Genomic DNA, 20,680 nt, shown 5'->3' on the forward strand with positions numbered 1-20,680 from the left:
ACCACCGTCCTTCCAGTTGTTGTTGTTGTTGTGGTGGTCTTCAGTCCTGAGACTGGTTTGATGCAGCTCTCCATGCTACTCTATCCTCTGCAAGCTTCTTCATCTCCCAGTACCTACTGCAACCTACATCCTTCTGAATCAGCTTAGTGTATTCATCTCTTGGTCTCCCTCTACGATTTTTACCCTCCACGCTGCCCTCCAATACTAAATTGGTGATCCCTTGATGCCTCAGAACATGTCCTACCAACTGATCCCTTCTTCTGGTCAAGTTGTGCCACAAACTTCTCTTGTCCCCAATCCTATTCAATACTTCATCATTAGTTATGTGATCTACCCATCTAATCTTCAGCATTCTTCTGTAGCACCACATTTCGAAAGCTTCTATTCTCTTCTTGTCCAAACTATTTATCGTCCATGTTTCACTTCCATACATGGCTACACTCCATACAAATACTTTCAGAAACGACTTCCTGACACTTTAATCTATACTCGATGTTTACAAATTCCTCTTCTTCAGAAACGCTTTCCTTGCCATTGCCAGTCTACATTGTACATCCTCTCTACATCGACCATCATCAGTTATTTTGCTCCCCAAATAGCAAAACTCATTTACTACTTTAAGTCTCTCATTTCCTAATTTAATTCCCTCACCATCACCCGAGTTAACTCGACTACATTCCATTATCCTCGTTTTGCTTTTGTTGATGTTCATCTTATATCTTCCTTTCAAGACACTGTCCATTCCATTCAACTGCTCTTCCAAGTCCTTTGCTGTCTCTGACAGAATTACAATGTCATCGGCGAACCTCAAAGTTTTATTTCTTCTCCATGGATTTTAATATCTACTCCGAATTTTTCTTTTGTTTCCTTCACTGCTTGCTCAATATACAGATTGAATAACATTGGGGAGAGGCTACAACCCTGTCTTACTCCCTTCCCAACCACTGCTTCCCTTTCATGTCCCTCGACTCTTATAACTGCCATCTGGTTTCTGTACAAATTGTAAATAGCCTTTCGCTCCCTGTATTTTACCCCTGCCACCTTTAGAATTTGAAAGAGAGTATTCCAGTCAACATTGTCAAAAGCTTTCACTAAGTCTACAAATGCTAGAAACTTAGGTCTGCCTTTCCTTAATCTATTTTCTAAGATAAGTCGTGAGGTCAGTATTGCCTCACGTGTTCCAGTATTTCTACGGAATCCAAACTGATCTTCCCCGAGGTCGGCTTCTACTAGTTTTTCCATTCGTCTGTAAAGAATTCGTGTTAGTATTTTGCAGCTGTGGCTTATTAAACTGATTGTTCGGTAATTTTCACATCTGTCAACACCTGCTTTCTTTGGGATTGGAATTATTATATTCTTCTTGAAGTCTGAGGGTATTTCGCCTGTTTCATACATCTTGCTCACCAGATGGTAGAGTTTTGTCAGGACTGGCTCTCCCAATGCCGTCAGTAGTTCCAATGGAATGTTGTCTACTCCACGGGCCTTGTTTCGACTCAGGTCTTCCAGTGCTCTGTCAAACTCTTCACGCAGTATCGTATCTCCCATTTCATCTTCATCTACATCCTCTTCCATTTCCATAATATTGTCCTCAAGTACATCGCCCTTGTATAGACCCTCTATATACTCCTTCCACATTTCTGCTTTCCCTTCTTTGCTTAGAACTGGGTTTCCATCTGAGCTGTTGATGTTCATACAAGTGGTTCTCTTATCTCCAAATGTCTCTTTAATTTTCCTGTAGGCAGTATCTATCGTAGCCCTAGTGAGATAAGCCTCTACATCCTTACATTTGTCCTCTAGCCATCCCTGCTTAGCCATTTTGCACTTCCTGTCGGTCTCATTTTTGAGACGTTTGTATTCCTTTTTGCCCGCTTCATTTATTGCATTTTTATATTTTCTCCTTTCATCAATTAAATTCAATATTTCTTCTGTTACCCAAGGATTTCTACTAGCCGTCGTCTTTTTACTTAGCGCTAAATAATTACTTTGTGCGTTACATGAGTATGCATGTGATCAAATTGTGAGCTGGATGTGTATAAAAGTGGGTGTATGATATCCAAAACAAGAAAGTACCAACACTTGTGATAATCAGATAGTCAAATCATACGTGTTTCTTTCACTTGGAACTTGTAATTAGAATCAGTCCAGTCCACATTATTGTCCTGTAGCCGTCCTGATACGGTTGATTATAGACTTCCCAAAATGACACATGGGCTTGAAAATTGTCACCTAACATTAATAATTAGCCATGACCACTGATATGAAATGTACAACTTGTGTGGCAAACACTTTTAATTTCATCACTGTAACTTGAGAAGTTTGGTCTGCAACCATGGGACCATGCTGCATGTTGCATGCCCCGTGGTAACTAAGCTATGGCTCCTCAAGTGCTCTGCAGTTGCTAGAGAGGCGGCTATAGATGGGTCAGCGATACAACACTGATGATATTGATATTCTCTGTGAAAGTGAGGGAGAATTACTGGACATGTTGAAATGAATGTAGTCTAATGAGCACAGAATATTGACTTTGGGTGAACCTAAGAAAGATGTAAGAACTGAGGAGTGGCAGAAATGAGATGAGCAATAAACTTAGCATTACAATAGGCTATTTTCCTATCTTAAAACTATGATTCAAATTGTTTTTATTCTAATTGATTATAACATTTAAATAGCATTTACAGTCAAAATTCTCACAAAATATGTTATTTTTATCCAATTAAAGATTAAAAATCACTGAATATCAAGATCTGGTCACGTGATTGAAAATGCTGTGTTATTGGATGAAGCTCTGGCGACATCACAGACTAGGAGTAAGACGGAGTTATACGTTGGCCAAAGTTACGGGGTAGTTTTTCTGCAAACAGTTTAGCTATTTAGTGGCAGAAAATGCAATTGCAGTACAACTTTTAAGTAATAATAGAAAGGAATTTTGTGAATGCTGATAGTGGAAACCTTGCGAAAGTTGATGCGTTTATGCTCCATGCATTATAGCACCAATATGTGCAATGATGGACATTCTTCCTCCTGCTCCCTGAAACATTGTTAAACTCTCTGAAAACTAAGGAATTGTAGAACTCTTGGGTATCGGTCTGTATATTATTACTAGATTGTCAGCCATCAGTCATGAGCTACGACTCAAAGCACAATAAAATTATTCTTGGCAGAACTTGATGCTGATTTCGTCTGTAAAAGACACTTAGCAGAGATACTGTATCAAGCAGGCATTCGGTGGTGGAACGATTAGCACATCTGACTACAGGTAAAAAAGTCACTCGTTGAAAACCTGGAAGGATTATATATTTTGAAAATTTTACACTAAATACAAAAATAGTGTAAGCAAGAACTGATTATTGCAGTTGTTTAGATTGTGGGATATATATATATATAAAAAACAAAGATGATTTGACTTACCAAATGAAAGTGCTGGCAGGTCGACAGACACACAAACAACCACAAACATACACACGTGGAATGTTTCCCTGTATTTTATATATATATATATATATATATATATATATATATATATATATATATATATACTCCTGGAAATTGAAATAAGAACACCGTGAATTCATTGTCCCAGGAAGGGGAAACTTTATTGACACATTCCTGGGGTCAGATACATCACATGATCACACTGACAGAACCACAGGCACATAGACACAGGAAACAGAGCATGCACAATGTCGGCACTAGTACAGTGTATATCCACCTTTCGCAGCAATGCAGGCTGCTATTCTCCCATGGAGACGATCGTAGAGATGCTGGATGTAGTCCTGTGGAACGGCTTGCCATGCCATTTCCACCTGGCGCCTCAGTTGGACCAGCGTTCGTGCTGGACGTGCAGACCGCGTGAGACGACGCTTCATCCAGTCCCAAACATGCTCAATGGGGGACAGATCCGGAGATGTTGCTGGCCAGGGTAGTTGACTTACACCTTCTAGAGCACGTTGGGTGGCACGGGATACATGCGGACGTGCATTGTCCTGTTGGAACAGCAAGTTCCCTTGCCGGTCTAGGAATGGTAGAACGATGGATTCGATGACGGTTTGGATGTACCGTGCACTATTCAGTGTCCCCTCGACGATCACCAGTGGTGTACGGCCAGTGTAGGAGATCGCTCCCCACACCATGATGCCGGGTGTTGGCCCTGTGTGCCTCGGTCGTATGCAGTCCTGATTGTGGCGCTCACCTGCACGGCGCCAAACACGCATACGACCATCATTGGCACCAAGGCAGAAGCGACTCTCATCGCTGAAGACGACACGTCTCCATTCGTCCCTCCATTCACGCCTGTCGCGACACCACTGGAGGCGGGCTGTACGATGTTGGGGCGTGAGCGGAAGACGGCCTAACGGTGTGCGGGACCGTAGCCCAGCTTCATGGAGACGGTTGCGAATGGTCCTCGCCGATACCCCAGGAGCAACAGTGTCCCTAATTTGCTGGGAAGTGGCGGTGCGGTCCCCTACGGCACTGCGTAGGATCCTACGGTCTTGGCGTGCATCCGTGCGTCGCTGCGGTCCGGTCCCAGGTCGACGGGCACGTGCACCTTCCGCCGACCACTGGCGACAACATCGATGTACTGTGGAGACCTCACGCCCCACGTGTTGAGCAATTCGGCGGTACGTCCACCCGGCCTCCCGCATGCCCACTATGCGCCCTCGCTCAAAGTCCGTCAACTGCACATATGGTTCACGTCCACGCTGTCGCGGCATGCTACCAGTGTTAAAGACTGCGATGGAGCTCCATATGCCACGGCAAACTGGCTGACACTGACGGCGGCGGTGCACAAATGCTGCGCAGCTAGCGCCATTCGATGGCCAACACCGCGGTTCCTGGTGTGTCCGCTGTGCCGTGCGTGTGATCATTGCTTGTACAGCCTTCTCGCAGTGTCCGGAGCAAGCATGGCGGGTCTGACACACCGGTGTCAATGTGTTCTGTTTTCCATTTCCAGGAGTGTATATAACAAGCAGACAAATATGTCTGCTTGTTTTTATATATATATATATATATATATATATATATATATATATATATATATATATATATATAACAAGCAGACAAATATGTCTGCTTGTGTCTGTATATGTGCGGATGGATATGTGTGTGTGTGTGTCTGCTTGTCATATATATATATATATATATATATATATATATATATATATATATATATATAAACAAGCAGACAAATATGTCTGCTTGTGTCTGTATATGTGCGGATGGATATGTGTGTGTGTGTGTGTGTGCACGAGTGTATACCCGTCCTTTTTTCCCCCTAAGGTAAGTCTTTCCGCTCCCGGGATTGGAATGACTCCTTACCCTCTCCCTTAAAACCCACATCCTTTCGTCTTTCCCTCTCCTTCCCTCTTTCCTGATGAGGCAACAGTTTGTTGCGAAAGCTTGAATTTTGTGTGTGTGTGTGTGTGTGTGTTTGTGTTTGTTTGTGTGTCTATCGACCTGCCAGCGCTTTCGTTCGGTAAGTCACATCACCTTTGTTTTTAGATATATTTTTCCCACGTGGAATGTAATGAAGATATCACCATACACTCACAGTACAAGGGGGTGTAGGGTGATGAGGTTCTGTATGGAGAGAGATATAAAGCATGTACAACATGCAAGTGACACAAGCGTAAGGGCTCTGATGTTCTTGAGTGTAAACTAATGTTAGCGTCTGAAGCAGATTTGTCATCTTGATGTAAGATTTTAAAACTGAAAAAGTTTAAACAATAAGGATCATAGCTTGGCAGTACGAAGGTAAAAACATTGTTTCTAAAAAAGTAAAAGTTGTGTGGTCATCTTAACTAGACAAAATCTTTTTGAATGCGGTGTGTGTTACCTATGATTGCAAATGTAAGCACATGTAAATGGCAAGGAAAACACAATAATATTCAGTTTCTGATTGGTTTGGTGAAGTTTTGTAATTGTGATTTGGTTTTCATATGAAAGGACTGTTGAATCATTTTACAAATAAGTTAAAATGTTCTTTTGGGTTGGCAGTCAATAGACATCTTCTTTAAAATTCAACAGTGTACAACTTTAACAACTAAGCTAGTGAATAATTGAGGTATATTCGGGTGAAATGACAATTTTCACTAGGAGTTTAATTTTCTTGAATGACACTATCCTTGTTGCAACAGTGGGAGAGTATATCTTGGAGGTAAGTTAATGTTAACTTCACAGTGCAACACATTTTTAATTAAGTTAGTGAGCTTGTTTTCTGCCGTGATGGCAATATGCTGGTACAGTGCAACCATATTTTGCGCTTCTCCTCATTGTCTGGAAACTCAAAACCAACTTTTTGAAGTTTTTGTAGATGTAGTTGTACAGTACACTACTACATACCATTTGTAACCCATTTTCTGAAAAGTAACATCCAAAATAAGACACACTGTGAATTAGCATTATGATAGTAAAAGCAGCGAGCTAGCCAGTGACATCACAAGCAGAATGGAGAGTTTTAGCAGGCTTTCAAATTAGTTGAATTTCATTTCCATTTTTATAAAAGAATACTGAAATTCAAGAGGAAAAAAAGCATGTTAGGAACATGAAATGACATAATTATTCATTTAAGACAATTTTCAGAAAACAGTCAAATACCCTATTGTGGACCATATAGTGATGAAGTAAATGAATTCTGCTACCTTGGAAGTCAATTAAACTTGCCGGATGAAGCAAGGGGGATATAAGAAACAGACTAGCACAGGCAAAGAAGCCATTCACCACTAAAGGAAATCTACTAGTATTAAACGTGGGCCTTAATTTGAGCAAGGAATTTATGAGAATATTTATATATATTTGAGGCACAGCATAGCAATGTATGATACTTCTCATGGACATTGGGAAAACCAGGAAAGAATGTGTTCAAAGTGTTTGGGAAGTGGTATTACATCCAGAAGGATGCTAAAAATCGTGTGGACAGATAAGATAAGAAGCGAGGAGGCCCTGCACAGAATCACCGACAACTTTGACAAGAAGGAGGGACGTGTCTTAAGATACAGGGGGAATAACTTCCATGGTACTAGAGAGAGTAGTAGAGGGGAACAATTGTGGGGAAGACAGATATTGAATTATGCCCAACAAACAATTGAGGTAAGTGCTGTTCTGAAATGTAGAGGGTGGCGATGATGGAAATAAATACTATGTCAGTTTGGAAATAATTTGTCATGGATAGAAAGTATTAATATGAAATGGTTTGGTGCTGATGTAGCTGTAGTTGCCAAAAGTGAACAATTGTAGAGGTGGGTACTCAATGAAATGGAATATGTACTAGCTGGTGGCTGTAATATGAATTTTGTGTCCTTGAATGCAGAACGGATAAAGAAGGGAAGATTCATTCATTCAGGTATCATGTTCTACCACCACTAATCCAATCAAAAAGGAAACCTTTCAGGAATATGGAATGAGTGAAGCTATGCATTAACATGCAGAAGCAACCAATTAACAGGCAGAAGCAACCACTGTTGGCTGTGTGTGCCAAATATATCAATTAAAAAAAAAAAAAAAAAAAAAAAAATATGACTAGCCGTAAGCTACTCAGACTGATTAATTGTGGTAATTATGTCTAGATTAATTGTAATAGCCTCTTTCCTGAAGCTTAACTTGCATAGGCATTCAACACATATGTTGCAAACATTTTCTCCTCCTCCCTCTCAGTGTTCAACCTTTCGTCCCTCGCATCTCTTTGCCCACCTCATCTTCCCAACTCTATATATTTGTCTCCTTCTTCCCTCTCTGTCTTTCCGTCTCCTTCTTTCTCTCTTTGGGTCTGTCACCTCTGCCCTCTGTCCAGCCACATCCTCCTCCCCCCTCTGTCCAGCCACATCCTCCTCCCCCCTCTGTCCATATACTCCTGCCCTCCCTCTATCCATATCCCCCTTCGCCTTTTCTCTGTCTACCTCATCCTCCACCCCCTCTCTCTATCCATCACCTCCCCCCTCTCACTATCCATCTCCTCCCCCCAACCTTGTGCTAGGTCATATAATGCATCCCTTGTAAAGGACAATGATACAGTAGTCTGATACAACTCCCACACAACATGCATGTTGTACATGGCAGCCTACACTCTGTAGCTGGAAAACTGTATTTTGCCCCTGATGTGTAGGCTGCATTGCAAAGCAGGGATCTAAGACAGGCTGATACTATTCCTACACAATCTGCCTGTCATACAGTGCAGCTTACATGCCAGAGGCTAAAAAAATCTCATTTTCTGCCCGTACCTCTGCTCCTGCTGAAGCTAGAACGTTATAAACCACACTGTGCACATACTTGTGAAATCCGCTGTTTCTGTACCATATTTGGTTGAAATTGATGCAGGGATCCTGGACACACACACACACACACACACACACACACACACACACACACACACACACACACACACACACCGCCAACTACCCATTCGAGAGAGAGGGAGGGGGCTGGGGTGGGGGGACCCAAAAAACATACATACGAAATATAAATCGAGGAGATGGCGGTGTTGTGGCTGCTTGTCCAATAATTGAGTGATGGATCATTCATTATTCTGGGAAAAATAAGGATGCATATCTCTGAATGCTTTGTTTCTTTTGTACATGAAATATCATAATTATTTTCTGTTTCTTACTTTGTCACATCATCCATGAAAATGAAATATATTAATCATACCAGAAATTTCAGTCTGCACATTCATTTGCCATTGTCTAAGAAAATTTGTATATTTATTTTGACAATAGAAAGTTTCACCAGTTTTCTTAATGTGACCTCAATGTTGTCTTTATAACTGTGGGTCACCAGAGGACATAACTTTGTTGCAGGGAGTGCAATATGTTTTTGGAATCGTTGGCATCCCTGTTGTGGAGCTGAGCATGAGCCTACAGCAGGCAGGATTGCACTATGTTGGCATGAGAAATGAACAAGCAGCTTGCTATGCAGCTCAAGCTGTTGGCTTCCTCACTGGTCGACCAGGTGTTTGCCTTGTGGTCTCAGGGCCTGGCTTGCTTCACTGTACTGGTGGTATGGCAAATGCACAGATTAACTGCTGGTATGTTGTTAATGCATGTACAGAACACTTGGCAAGGAAATGATATAATGGTTATCATGGTAATCATGGTAATAATTATTGTCATGTGTTGTTTATTTATTTAGAAAGTGAAAAAATAAATTCATCAGTAAATGGTTCATTACTAGTTAGATAATTTATCTGTTGACAAGGATGTATGACAAAATGATAACATAAAGACAGTTGTTATGGCTTTTGGCGCTTTTTTCTCACTATTACTGTTACCATTCTTTAGGTTGTTGCTGCTATTTTTGTTCTGAAAGATTTCTTTATGAATAATAGGACAGATATTTAAACTGACATCAGGGTCTGTGTGCTTGTGGATTTTTAATAATGGTATCATGGGATGGCATGACAATAATAACAGCAGAAAGGATCACCTTTCAAATTGAAGACAATGTGAGAAGGGGCAGACTGTCGATTAGAATCTAATCTGAGGCAGGTGGGAAGGTAGAGGGAGAGTGAAGGAGGAGATGATGATAGAAGATTTCATTGAATTAACCACCTTATTATGTCTTTGCAGTTAATGAATGATTTAATTTCTGATCAAGAGACTCATATGAGACTTGTCTTTGTTCCATTTGAAACCTTTGAAATGGATCAGAGATAGCTCTCATATTCTAATGAAAACAACAAAGACCTTGTTAAGTTTTGTTAGGTGTCTGCTTCTTCAGCATAGGCCTACATGTTTTATTGAGCACCAGTTAGGTACCAATAAATCACTGCAGGAAATAGATCCTGACTGTTCTTGAAGCAAACAGAAACAAAGACTTCTGCAGATGGACACCTCTTGACAACTAAACTATTCTGGAGATTTACTGGATAAGTTAAATTTCAGTGCAGGAGAACACTATACCTTTTTTAGGCTGAGAAGCTCTCTAATGCAAATCACTGTCTCAGTGCATGCACATGCCATTGGCACAACCACGGTATGCAGTTGAATGGAGAATGGAGACCCTACCACTTAGGAAAATAGACATGTCTGTGTACAAGCCAAATTTTGATGGCTGGGAACAACAGAATACAGATCAATTGTCCAGCTGTAAAGCATCTCAAAGTCATCATAAATAAGTCCGAGTGCATGTAGTATCATGCGTCAATGAGCTGAGACAATTGGGGCTGAATGGTCTGCAGCAGTGCTTAAATCTGTCACTGTTGCTTACTCATGTGATTTGACACCAGCAGATGTACCACTTCACATCACACCGAGTGAACTCACCTGATGTATTCATAACTATATCAATTGATACATCAATACGTCATGCAGGATTGCAAGAAGTTCATAATTAATTTTTTTAATTTTTCTTGTGAAAGTTGAAGGGTGTGTGTAACTGTGGTTTAATGCATCTAGCTTTTGGCATGATTAGGCATTATAATAACTTACAGAAAAGTCCTCCAGTTATGAGTTTTGCATGTAAATGAAGCTCCCTTCTTGTCTTAGATTTGCAGCACCCCAGTAAATGTATCTGTTCTTTCAAATGATGGAAACTCTCCACATTGGAGTATCAACAATACAGATATTAGGAAAGGCATAGATTGCTACTCACCACAAAGTTGACCCATTGAGTTGCAGACAAGCACAACCACACGCGCCCGCACACACTCACTCACATATGATTGCTACTACTGTCAACTCCGACCGGAATGTGACTCTTACGTGAATAGCCATCTGAAGTGGGCCAGGGAAGGGGGAAGGATAGCAGAGTACAAATGGCGAGAGAGGAGTGTGTTGTCTGGCGGGATGTGCGGGGTCTAGATGGCGGCCTAAGGAAACTGCCAGGTGCAGTATGGCGGAGGTGCGGGGGGGAGACAGGGAGCAGAAATGGGGAGGAACACGGAAGTTGAAAGGCTGGGTGGGTGCATTGGCAGAGCATGGTGCACAATGGGGGCGAGGCGCCAAGAAAAGAGAGATGGTGATATGGCAGAGCGGGACAGAAATTGTTGAGTGGTGGATGTGGGAACAGTAGGTGCAGTATGTGTTGCGAGAATAACATCCATCTGCGCAATTCAGAAAAGCTGGTGGTGGAGGGGAGTATCCAGATGGCCCAAGTTGTGAAGCAGCTGTTCAAATCGAGCATGTTATATTCAGCTGCATGTTATACCATATGGCGGTCTACCCATCAGAGGCTGGGTCACTTGCGAGAGCAGCCATATCATATATGAACTCTGCCCGAACTGTTGCAAAGCTTTTTATATCTGTATGATTACCAGCCAGCTGTCCACCAAGATGAACGGCCACTGCCAAACTCTGGCCAAGAACAAAGTGAAGTGCCCTATGGCACAACATGCAGGTGAACATAACATACTTGATTTCAACAGCTGCTTCACAACGTGGGATATTTGGATACTCCTCTCCACCACAAGCTTTTCTGAATTTCATATTTGGGTGTTATTCTTGCAACACATTCTTCACACTCCCAAAATTCTCCCAGTTTCAACCTATGGTAAACCATCACTCAACAATTTCTGTCCCCTCTGCCCTAGAACCTCCTCCCTTTTCATGGTCCCTTACCCTTGTTGTGTGCCACCCTGTGCCAATGTAACTGCCCATCCTTCCCCCATCACTGCTCTTCTCCATTTCTGCTCTCCGTTTTTTTCTATCAGACCCCACCGTCTGACACTGCACCTGGCAGTCTCGCAGGCCACCATGTAGTCCCTGCATGCCCCGCCAGACAGTGCTCTTCTCCTCACCCCCACCCTCACCCCTATCCAGCTAACACAACCCGCCCCCGCTCCACTCCAGATAATTATTCACATAACAGTCACATTTTGATCCGAGGTGCTGGTGGTTGCGGTCATGTCTGAATGAGGTGTGCTTGCGTGTGTGTTTTCTTTGCTGAAGAAGGCTTTGGCTGAAAGCTATAATGTGTATCAGTCTTTTCATTGCATCTGTTTACAATTCTGTTTGTTCTTTCAGCAATTCATAACTTTTCTCAGTGTATATATTAGTCATCTGTGTCTTTCACACAACACTTAGTGATTTTAGAATGCTTCCATCACTTGAACTGCTGTCATTGCTATTTTTCAGTGTGTGTTTCTTGGATCAAATAAGATGCATCCATGCATAAGGTTAAATAAGGTCCTGTGATAATTATTGTGTATTGGTTAATGGTATATTCTTCTCATCCTATAATCCATATTTTAGTGTCTGTATCAATTAAACATTTATATTGAACAAATAAAAGTGAATAGCATGAATTTCCTCACATCACAAATGTTTTTGCAACCATCTGTCATCAATTTGTAAGATCAGTACATTGTTGGCAGTACATATAGAATTTCTGTCATAAATTTCCATCAAATAAGTTCATCTTTTTCTTAAAAACCATACTTTTCTTATTGCATAGTGTTTACTAAAATAAAATGAGTTAAATATAAATTTTGTTTGATTGTAAGATGCAATTCTGATGACAGGTTTTGACTGTTAAACAATAATCTTCAAGTAATTAATGCGTAGTTACAGCAGTTGAGCCTCCGAAGCAGTGTGTGTACATGCTACATACTGACATCTGCAGTTGTAGATGGGTGGCTGCCAGTTGAAACTGATTACTGAAATCATATCTTATGAAGCAGACAAACAAAATTTATATTGAACTTTTTTTTATATTCCATGCTCTATAACTGACCAAGTCAATCTCTGACAGAATAGGTGTCTGTGACAAAGGAGTTGTTTATGCGATAGCATTTTCAATCACCTCACTGTCAAGGGGATATTAAACTCTACCAAAAGTTGTTAGTATGAGTCAAATTAGTCAATAAAAGCAACTGGGCTGAAAAATGAAAGAAACTCTGACCACTTGGTTGAAAATGAAAAATTTGTCAGAGCAATATGATTTGAATCATAAATATTCTATCTGTATGTGAATAGGAAACTAGTAGAGTGAAGTCCAGCAGGATAGGTTACAAGTTTTTCTACGTTTTCTAGTATGACACCAAATTTTTATATCTGATATCTACTACCCTTAATTTGTTGGCAGAAGAAACACTGTACTTGAACTCAGTTTGTATTATGAAAAACACTGATGGATCTTGTGTGAAAACAACTTTTAACAGGCCATTGATAGTGATTGGTGGTTCAGCTCCTCAAGATCATGAAGGGATTGGTGGATTTCAAGAATGTCCTCAGGTAGAACTGAGCCGCCCATATTGCAAATATGCTGCTCGCCCACCAAGTCCTTCACTCATTCCACTACACGTTGAAAAAGCAGTTCGCCTCTCTGTTTATGGAAGACCAGGTAAAAAAAAAACAGAAAAAAGTGTGACAAACTGTTTGTTTTTGTATTTTTGGAAATATGGTTGAGTGAATGGCTGGCTAAATGCTACAGGTAGCCACAGAAAGTCACAAATGTGGTGATTCAGTACTGAACAGACAACAGAACTTTTTTGTAACGTACTATTTTTACAGTAATATGTGTTATTTGCTCAGGAAATGTAGCTGTATTATGCTTGTAGGCCATCATATGTTTTTAACTTACTCTCAAAGCTAGATTTTACTGCAAATTATAGTGTTGAAAGGAAAATGTTTGTGTAATAAAACTAACAGTATTGTGATTGGGAACTTTGAAAAGAAGTCCAATAACTTCAAAATAGTTAACGACTTTCTTATGTCTTTGTCAATTAATGAATGATTTCATTTATGATCAAGAGACTCACCTGAAAGCACATCTGCTGGATTTATTTTTCAGAATGAATTGCATTGTAGTCCTTGTTCCTGTCATATTTGTGAAATATTAAAAATATTTGTTTTATTTTTTCTTAGTACCAGCATATTGTGCTTACATCTTTAACAATTGTGTGTTCAATATTACCTCTTTCTGCATTGTTTACGTCTTTCTGCTGACTTAGGATTTGCTGCAGTGGTTAAGATGCTGGTCTTGTACGCAGAAGCCATGACTCCAGTCATGTTGATTTACGTATACTTGGAAGGAAAGGTGTTAAACCCCCATCCCATCATTCTGGTTTATATGCACTATCGAACAATGGAAAATCCAGGATGGAATGTAACAATATTATGAAAAGGGTAGTTGCTACTCACCATATAGTGGAGATGCTGAGTCACAGATAGGCACAACAAAAAGATTGTCATGCACTAGTAGTGATATCTAGTGGGCCAGCATGTAAGTATTGCAAGTATTGCAGCAGATACAGATACTCATGAGGCCTGCTATTTGTGTAGAAAATTTGGTTGAAATTGATGCTGGGATCCTGGACACTCTCTCTCTCTCTCTCTCTCTCTCTCTCTCTCTCTCTCTCTCTCCGTATTGTTACTATGGCAGTGTGGTAGGTGGCAGTTGAATTGTACGACATGATTCACTTTATTTCCCCCCTCCCTAGCAATAATCAGTTTGAAAGTTAGCTCTGTAAAATGCAGGTCATTTTCAATAGTTGTCTGTCATCTGTGATTTATGTTTCTCTGACAGCAAGGACAATTTTCTAAGTAAGAAGAAAATGTGGTATTTCAAATGTATCATGCAGTTCTAAAGACATGAATAGACGGACATGCAGGAAATATAATGACAGTTATTTCAATTTTGGTTTTATGTGTACTTGAGAATGAAGGAGAAACACAGTGTGTCATCCGTTTCAAAATTCTGGCTACTGAAAGCATGCTTACAATAGAATGGAGTAACATTTATAGTTAAATCATGATAATTTGATTAATAAACCAAGAGGATACTTTTCCCACTAGCTAAAAGAAATGGATAGAAAAAAAAACTTTCACTAATCAAGCTACGATTCCAACAAACCTCTTCTTTCATCTTTCAAAATTAACTTCCATGTAGCAAAGAGCAAGAAACCACAAACTATAGTGAAAGACCTTATTTTACCAGATGCTCTGGACATGGTATCTATTATGATAGGTGAGTCAGCTGCCAAACAATGGAAAATGTGCCTTTGTCATACAACCCTATTATTCAGCAAATACTCACTATGGCTGATGATGTTAGTGATCAGTTGGTTAAAAATCAATGGTAATGCTGATTTCATATACAGTTGTATGAAGGAACAGACAACAGCAATTATGCACATATAATTTATTATGTTCCATTTATGCATGGCAACAAATTTCATGTAGATCTTCTTTTCTGCGGGAAAATAGCTCTTGGAACAAAAACAGCAGACCTCTTTGAAATACAATACTGAAGCGCCAAAGAAATTGGTATAGGCATGCATATTCAAATACAGAGATACGTAAACAGGCAGAATACGGCACTGTGGTTGGCAGTGCCTACATAAGATGACAAGTGTCTGACATAGTTGTTAGATTTGTTATTGCTGCTACGACGGCAGTTTATCAAGATTTAAGTGAGTATGAATGTGGTGGTCTAGTTGGCACATGAGCTATGAGACACAGCATCTCCAAGGTAGCTCTGAAGAGGGGATTTTCCCATACAACCATTTCCCAAGTGTACTGTGAATATCAGGAATCCAGTAAAATATCAAATCTCCAACATCGCTGCGGTTGGAAAAAGCTCTTGTAAGATTGGGACCGACTGCGACTGAAGAGAATTGTTCAACATTACAGAAGTGCAAGAAATTGCTGCAGATTTCAGTGCAGGGCTATCAACAAGTGTCAGCATGCAAAACATTCAACAAAACATCTTCAATATGGGCTTTTGGAGCCGAAGACCACTCACATTCCCTCAATGACTGCACAACACAAATCTTTACATCTTGCCTGGGCCCATCAACACCGACATTGGACTGTTGGTGAATAGAAACATGTTGCTTGGTCAGATGAGTCTCATTTCAATTTTTATCAAGTGGATGGATGTGTACCAGTGTGGAGACAACCTCATGAATTCATGGATGCTACATGCCAGCAGGGGACTGTTCAAGCTGTTGGAGATTCTATAATGGTGTGGGGCATGTGCAGTTGGAGTGATATGGGGTGCCTTATATGTCTAGATACAACTGTGACAAGTGACCCATATCGAAGCATCCTGTCTAATCACCTGCATCCATTCATACCCATTGTGTGTGCATTCTGACAGACTCGGGAAATTACAGTAGAACAATGCATCACTCCACATGTCCAGAATTGCTACAGAGTGGCTCCAGGAACACACTTCTGAGTTTAAACACTTCCGCTTGCCACCAAACTCCCCAGACATGAACATTATTGAGCATATCTGGGATGCCTTGCAGTGTGCTGTTCAGAAGAGATCTCCACCCCCTCGTACTCTTAATGGATTTATGGACAGCCCTGCACATCATGGCGTCAACGTATCTGCTACAGACATTAGTCAAATCCATTCCATGTCATGTTGCGATGCTTCTGCATGCTCACGGGACAGGTGTACCAGTTTCTTTGGCTCTTCGGGATATATTCTTCTGTGGAAAAAAAACATGTATACAGATGAAATTTTTAGTATGGCTGGCTGTTATGCAAGATTGCAAGCTCTGATCCATAAAGAGGCTCCTAATGCTATTTGGACATACTGTTTTATTCACTGAGATGCACTGGCATAAGAGAATGAGTCCTGCCCTTTATGTGATCCTTCAATCAGTGATCAAAGTGGTAAACTTCATTAGAAGTTGACCCCTTAAGTCAAGATGTTTTCAACAAATATGTGTTGATAGGGAAGGAGAGCACATTTCCCTAATTTATTACAGTAACTCTCACTGGCTGTCACAAGGAAATGCCTTTAAAAGGTTGTGTGAACTCTGGCATGAGCTTTTAGTGTTACCTCGTCCAAAAGAGTAATTTCAGTTCTGGTAAGTTTGCAAACAGTAAGGCTGGCATATTTTTGTGACTTCTTTGAAAAACTCATTTCATTGAATCTATATCTCTTCAAGGTAGTGACACCAACATTCTGCTACAGTCAGACAAAATATCAGCCTTCAGAAACAAACTACTCATGTAGAAGGAAAAGTTGGATGATGTGCATTACATTTTTGCTGGAAGACAATGACTTTTAGATGGCTGAACAATTGAAGTTTGTGTTTGTGAATCATTTGACACAGTGATTACTGTCCAAAGGACTTTCAAGAAGAAATTCATCAACACAACTGGATTAAAGATCCCTTCAATATGGACCTTCCATCAACATTTACCATTGAAGAACAACCATAATTTATAGATATTTCTTCAGATTCTAAAGTGAATGCAAAAATTTAGTCATCACCACTGATGCATTTTGTAACTTAGTGATGTAGGAATATCCACAAATAGGTAACAAGAGCCTGCAAGTTTTGTTACATTTTGCAACATCCTACTCAAGCCTCCAGCAGGCAAACAGAAAATTAAGTTGGAGGACTGGATGGATTGGGATTCCCACTGTGGGAGTCGCCAGAAGAACATCTTGAATGCACAATGAAACACAGCATTATTCTGTGGCGATGAGTGCACAGACAATCTGCTTTACTCTTTGATTTTTATAAGTAGTCTTTGTATAGACTTATGTTTTTCAGCTGATTGGTGTTCGAGTTTTAGTAAATAAAAAGTTATTGCTTGACTACTATGTTGTATCTCTTCAGCAGATGGAGATAAGCTGTAGTTGACCAAAGTGGTGATCCCGTATATTGTATTCCGATTTAGAAGAGCAAATGCAACACCGTTTGGTATCATCTACCGCAGAGTCGGCCTGTCCGCCTGACACACAGAGTACTACGAATCGGCGTGATGCTTTGTTGAAACACATCAAAATTTATGGCTTGCAATGCCTGATCTGACTTTCCAACACCAAGGGAGTGTAAACAAAGATATCAAATTTATGATCACTGTTAGTAAGATTGACAGTAAAAAAGCAACTGTCAGCGCAGATATAATACTCCGTCCGTCTGCCACACAGGAGTATACACATTTTAAACAGCTGCTCCTTGAGCGACTACGTCAGTCAGTGGAACAACATATCCAACAAGCACTACATGGTGAAAAGAGAAGAGACATGTCGCCTTCGGAATTTTGGCGGCACCTGCAAAGCTTAGTCGATGACACCCAGTTGCCAGATATGACACTGCAACATGTATGGTGCGTACAGTTGCCAGAGGCAGTTAGAACAGCTGTAGTGCTTTCTGACGCACGCGATATTTCATCTTTGCTCTCACTAGCCAACAAGGCCTATGCCTCGTTAGATGCAGGGCATACATCGTCTATGACATTCAAACACAGCAGTACAGACGTTCAGGGAGCTGCAGCGATACAACAACACCAACAAACAGATGTTACTCAACAATGTACAAACTATGAAATCATATTGACATCTTGCGGTGACAGAATTGACGTTGCTGGGAGGCAGAGCAGCCGCATACAAGAAGAGCAAGGAGGATGGCAATGTGTCTAAGCAATGTATCTGCTGGTACCACCATTGCTTCATAAACAAGGCATCATGATGCACATCACCTTGCAAGTTTGAGCACCAGTGCCTACCACTGCGAGGTAAGAGTGTTGACAGGAAACTACTGGTGAGTAAGCTTTCTTCTTTACCTTCGCTGTCCCACCAACTTCTTGTCCCAGACGCTAAATCCAGCTGCGCTTATCTAATCGACTCAGGCTGTTAAAAGTTGTGATGTGAAGCTTCCTCCATCTCAACCGAAGCTCACAGCAGAAAATCAGACTTCAATAATGATTTATGGAAAATGCCAGATAGGTGCAGACCTTGGTTTCCAAGATAGTTTTCCATGGACTTTTGTGATTGCCAATGTGTCAGACGCAATATTGGGAGTGGATTTCTTGTTTCATTACACAGTTGAAGAAGATATTAGCTCATTGAGCATCCGCCAGGGTAAACAGAGCATCCTAGGGCGAGGTTCTCTGCCTACGTTCGAAGACAGACAGGAAGTGACATCACACGTAGCAAACTGCAAATCCATGCCGTGTGTGCAGGCAGTTAAGCACAACATGGTCCATCAGTCCATCACATCAGGACTACACCTGGTCAACCAGTGTCCCAGTGCCAGCGCCGATTAGCTCCTGACCATTTGACTGCAGCGAAGGCAGAATTCGAAGAACTCTTGTGCTTGGGAGTCATATGTAGATCTGACAGCCCATGGTCATCACCACTTCATCTAATAAATAAGAAAGACTGGACCTGGAGACCATGTGGAGACTATCAAGCACTCAGTACCCATACTATTCCCGATTGCTATCCGATAGCACTTATTAAGGATTTTATGCACATGCTGGCAGGTGCGACCATGTTTAGTGTCAGTAATTGGCAGAAAGCATATCACCAGATACCAGTCGCACCTGCTGATATACGGAAGATGGCTGTCACGACACCATTCGGCTTATTCATACCTCCGTATGTCATTTGGTTTGAAAAATGCGGCACAAACTGGCAGCAGTTTGTCGACAAAGTACTAACAGATTTACCGTACTGCTTCGCATACCTCGTTGATATCCTGGTCTTTTTGACATCTGAGAAACAGCATGAACTGCATCTAAAGACTGTTTACCAATGCATTGATGCATGTGGCTTTTTGGTCAATGAATCAAAGTGTTTGCTTTGGTGATGTCAGGTGCCATTCTTGGGATACTCAGTGACAGCAGCTGGCATCAGCCCAGTGCAAGATAAACTTGTCATTATCAAAGAGATGGCTCGCTCCATTGATTATCATCAACTATGCCAGTTCCTTGGAGCAATTAATTTCTACAGACAACATCTGCCTAATGCGGCAGCCATCCAGGCACCTTTGATGTCAGCACTAGCCTGCAAGGATGCAGTGGGCAAACAATCTTCGCAATGTACACCAGAGTTGTTGATGGCAATCAGTAAGACCAAGGTATGTCAACTTCAGGCAATCATGTTGACACACCTGATTCCTCAGGTGTGACCAGCAATTGTTGTGGATGCTAGCCAGCAAGCCATTGGTGCAGCTCTACACCAGCATGTCGAAGGCCGCTGGCAACCCCTGGGCTGCTTCTCCCGTAGGCTTACGTCGTCACAAGTGAAATGGAGTGCTTATGATAGGGAATTGCTGGCAACTTATGAAGCTGTCAGACATTTCCGGCTGCAAGTGGAAACCAGGGCCATTCACGGTTTTCACAGACCAGAACCCGATTACTTTCGCCCTCAGTAGGAACAAGGATGGCTGCTCACCAAGACAATTTAGACAACTTGAATTCATTACCCAATTCAGAACAGACCTGCAGCATATAAAAGGAGCCATGAACGTCGTGGCAGATTTCCTGTCTCGGTTGGAATCAATCTCTCGGACTATTGACTACAAGGAGCTAGCTGCTGCTCAAGAGACAGACCAACAATTCGCCGAATTCCGTTGTGAAAGTACATCCGGATTACATCTGTGGCAAATTCAACCTGCTGGTGAATGTTTGCAAGTTTAGTGTGATGTGTCACAGGGAAAACTGAGTCCTTTTTACACCTAAGAAATTGCGATGGCAATTATTTGACATCATCCCTGGGCTGGCTCATCCAGGAATAAACGCCAGCAGCAAACTGATGACAGAGAGATTTGTGTGGCCCAACATAAAGAAGGACTGCCATAGTTGGACAAAACGTGCTTCGATTGTCAGAGGGCCAAGGTTAGATGACACGTGTACAAAGCGGTAGGAGACTTCCCACGTATGACGCAACGTTTCCCACATGTGCACCTGGACATCGTGGGACCTCTATTACCATCAGAAGGATACTGTTACCTCCTCACTGCAGTGGACTGCTTCATCAGATGGGTGGCGGCAGT

General features: G+C 41.3%; 1 protein-coding gene across 2 annotated transcripts in view; it reads left to right on the plus strand.

The window, feature by feature from the left end:
* Window positions 1–20,680, plus strand: part of LOC126458430 (2-hydroxyacyl-CoA lyase 1) — a 129,830-nt gene that overhangs the window by 38,490 nt on the left and 70,660 nt on the right. For both annotated transcript variants that reach the window (XM_050095483.1, XM_050095484.1), the window contains exons 2-3: window positions 8,790–9,016; window positions 13,088–13,269. In XM_050095483.1, coding sequence (XP_049951440.1) covers window positions 8,790–9,016; window positions 13,088–13,269 — 409 coding nt within the window. The remainder of the gene's footprint in view (window positions 1–8,789; window positions 9,017–13,087; window positions 13,270–20,680) is intronic.

This window comes from Schistocerca serialis, chromosome 2 (genome assembly GCF_023864345.2).
Source record: "Schistocerca serialis cubense isolate TAMUIC-IGC-003099 chromosome 2, iqSchSeri2.2, whole genome shotgun sequence".
NCBI classification, from domain to species: Eukaryota; Metazoa; Arthropoda; class Insecta; order Orthoptera; family Acrididae; genus Schistocerca; species Schistocerca serialis.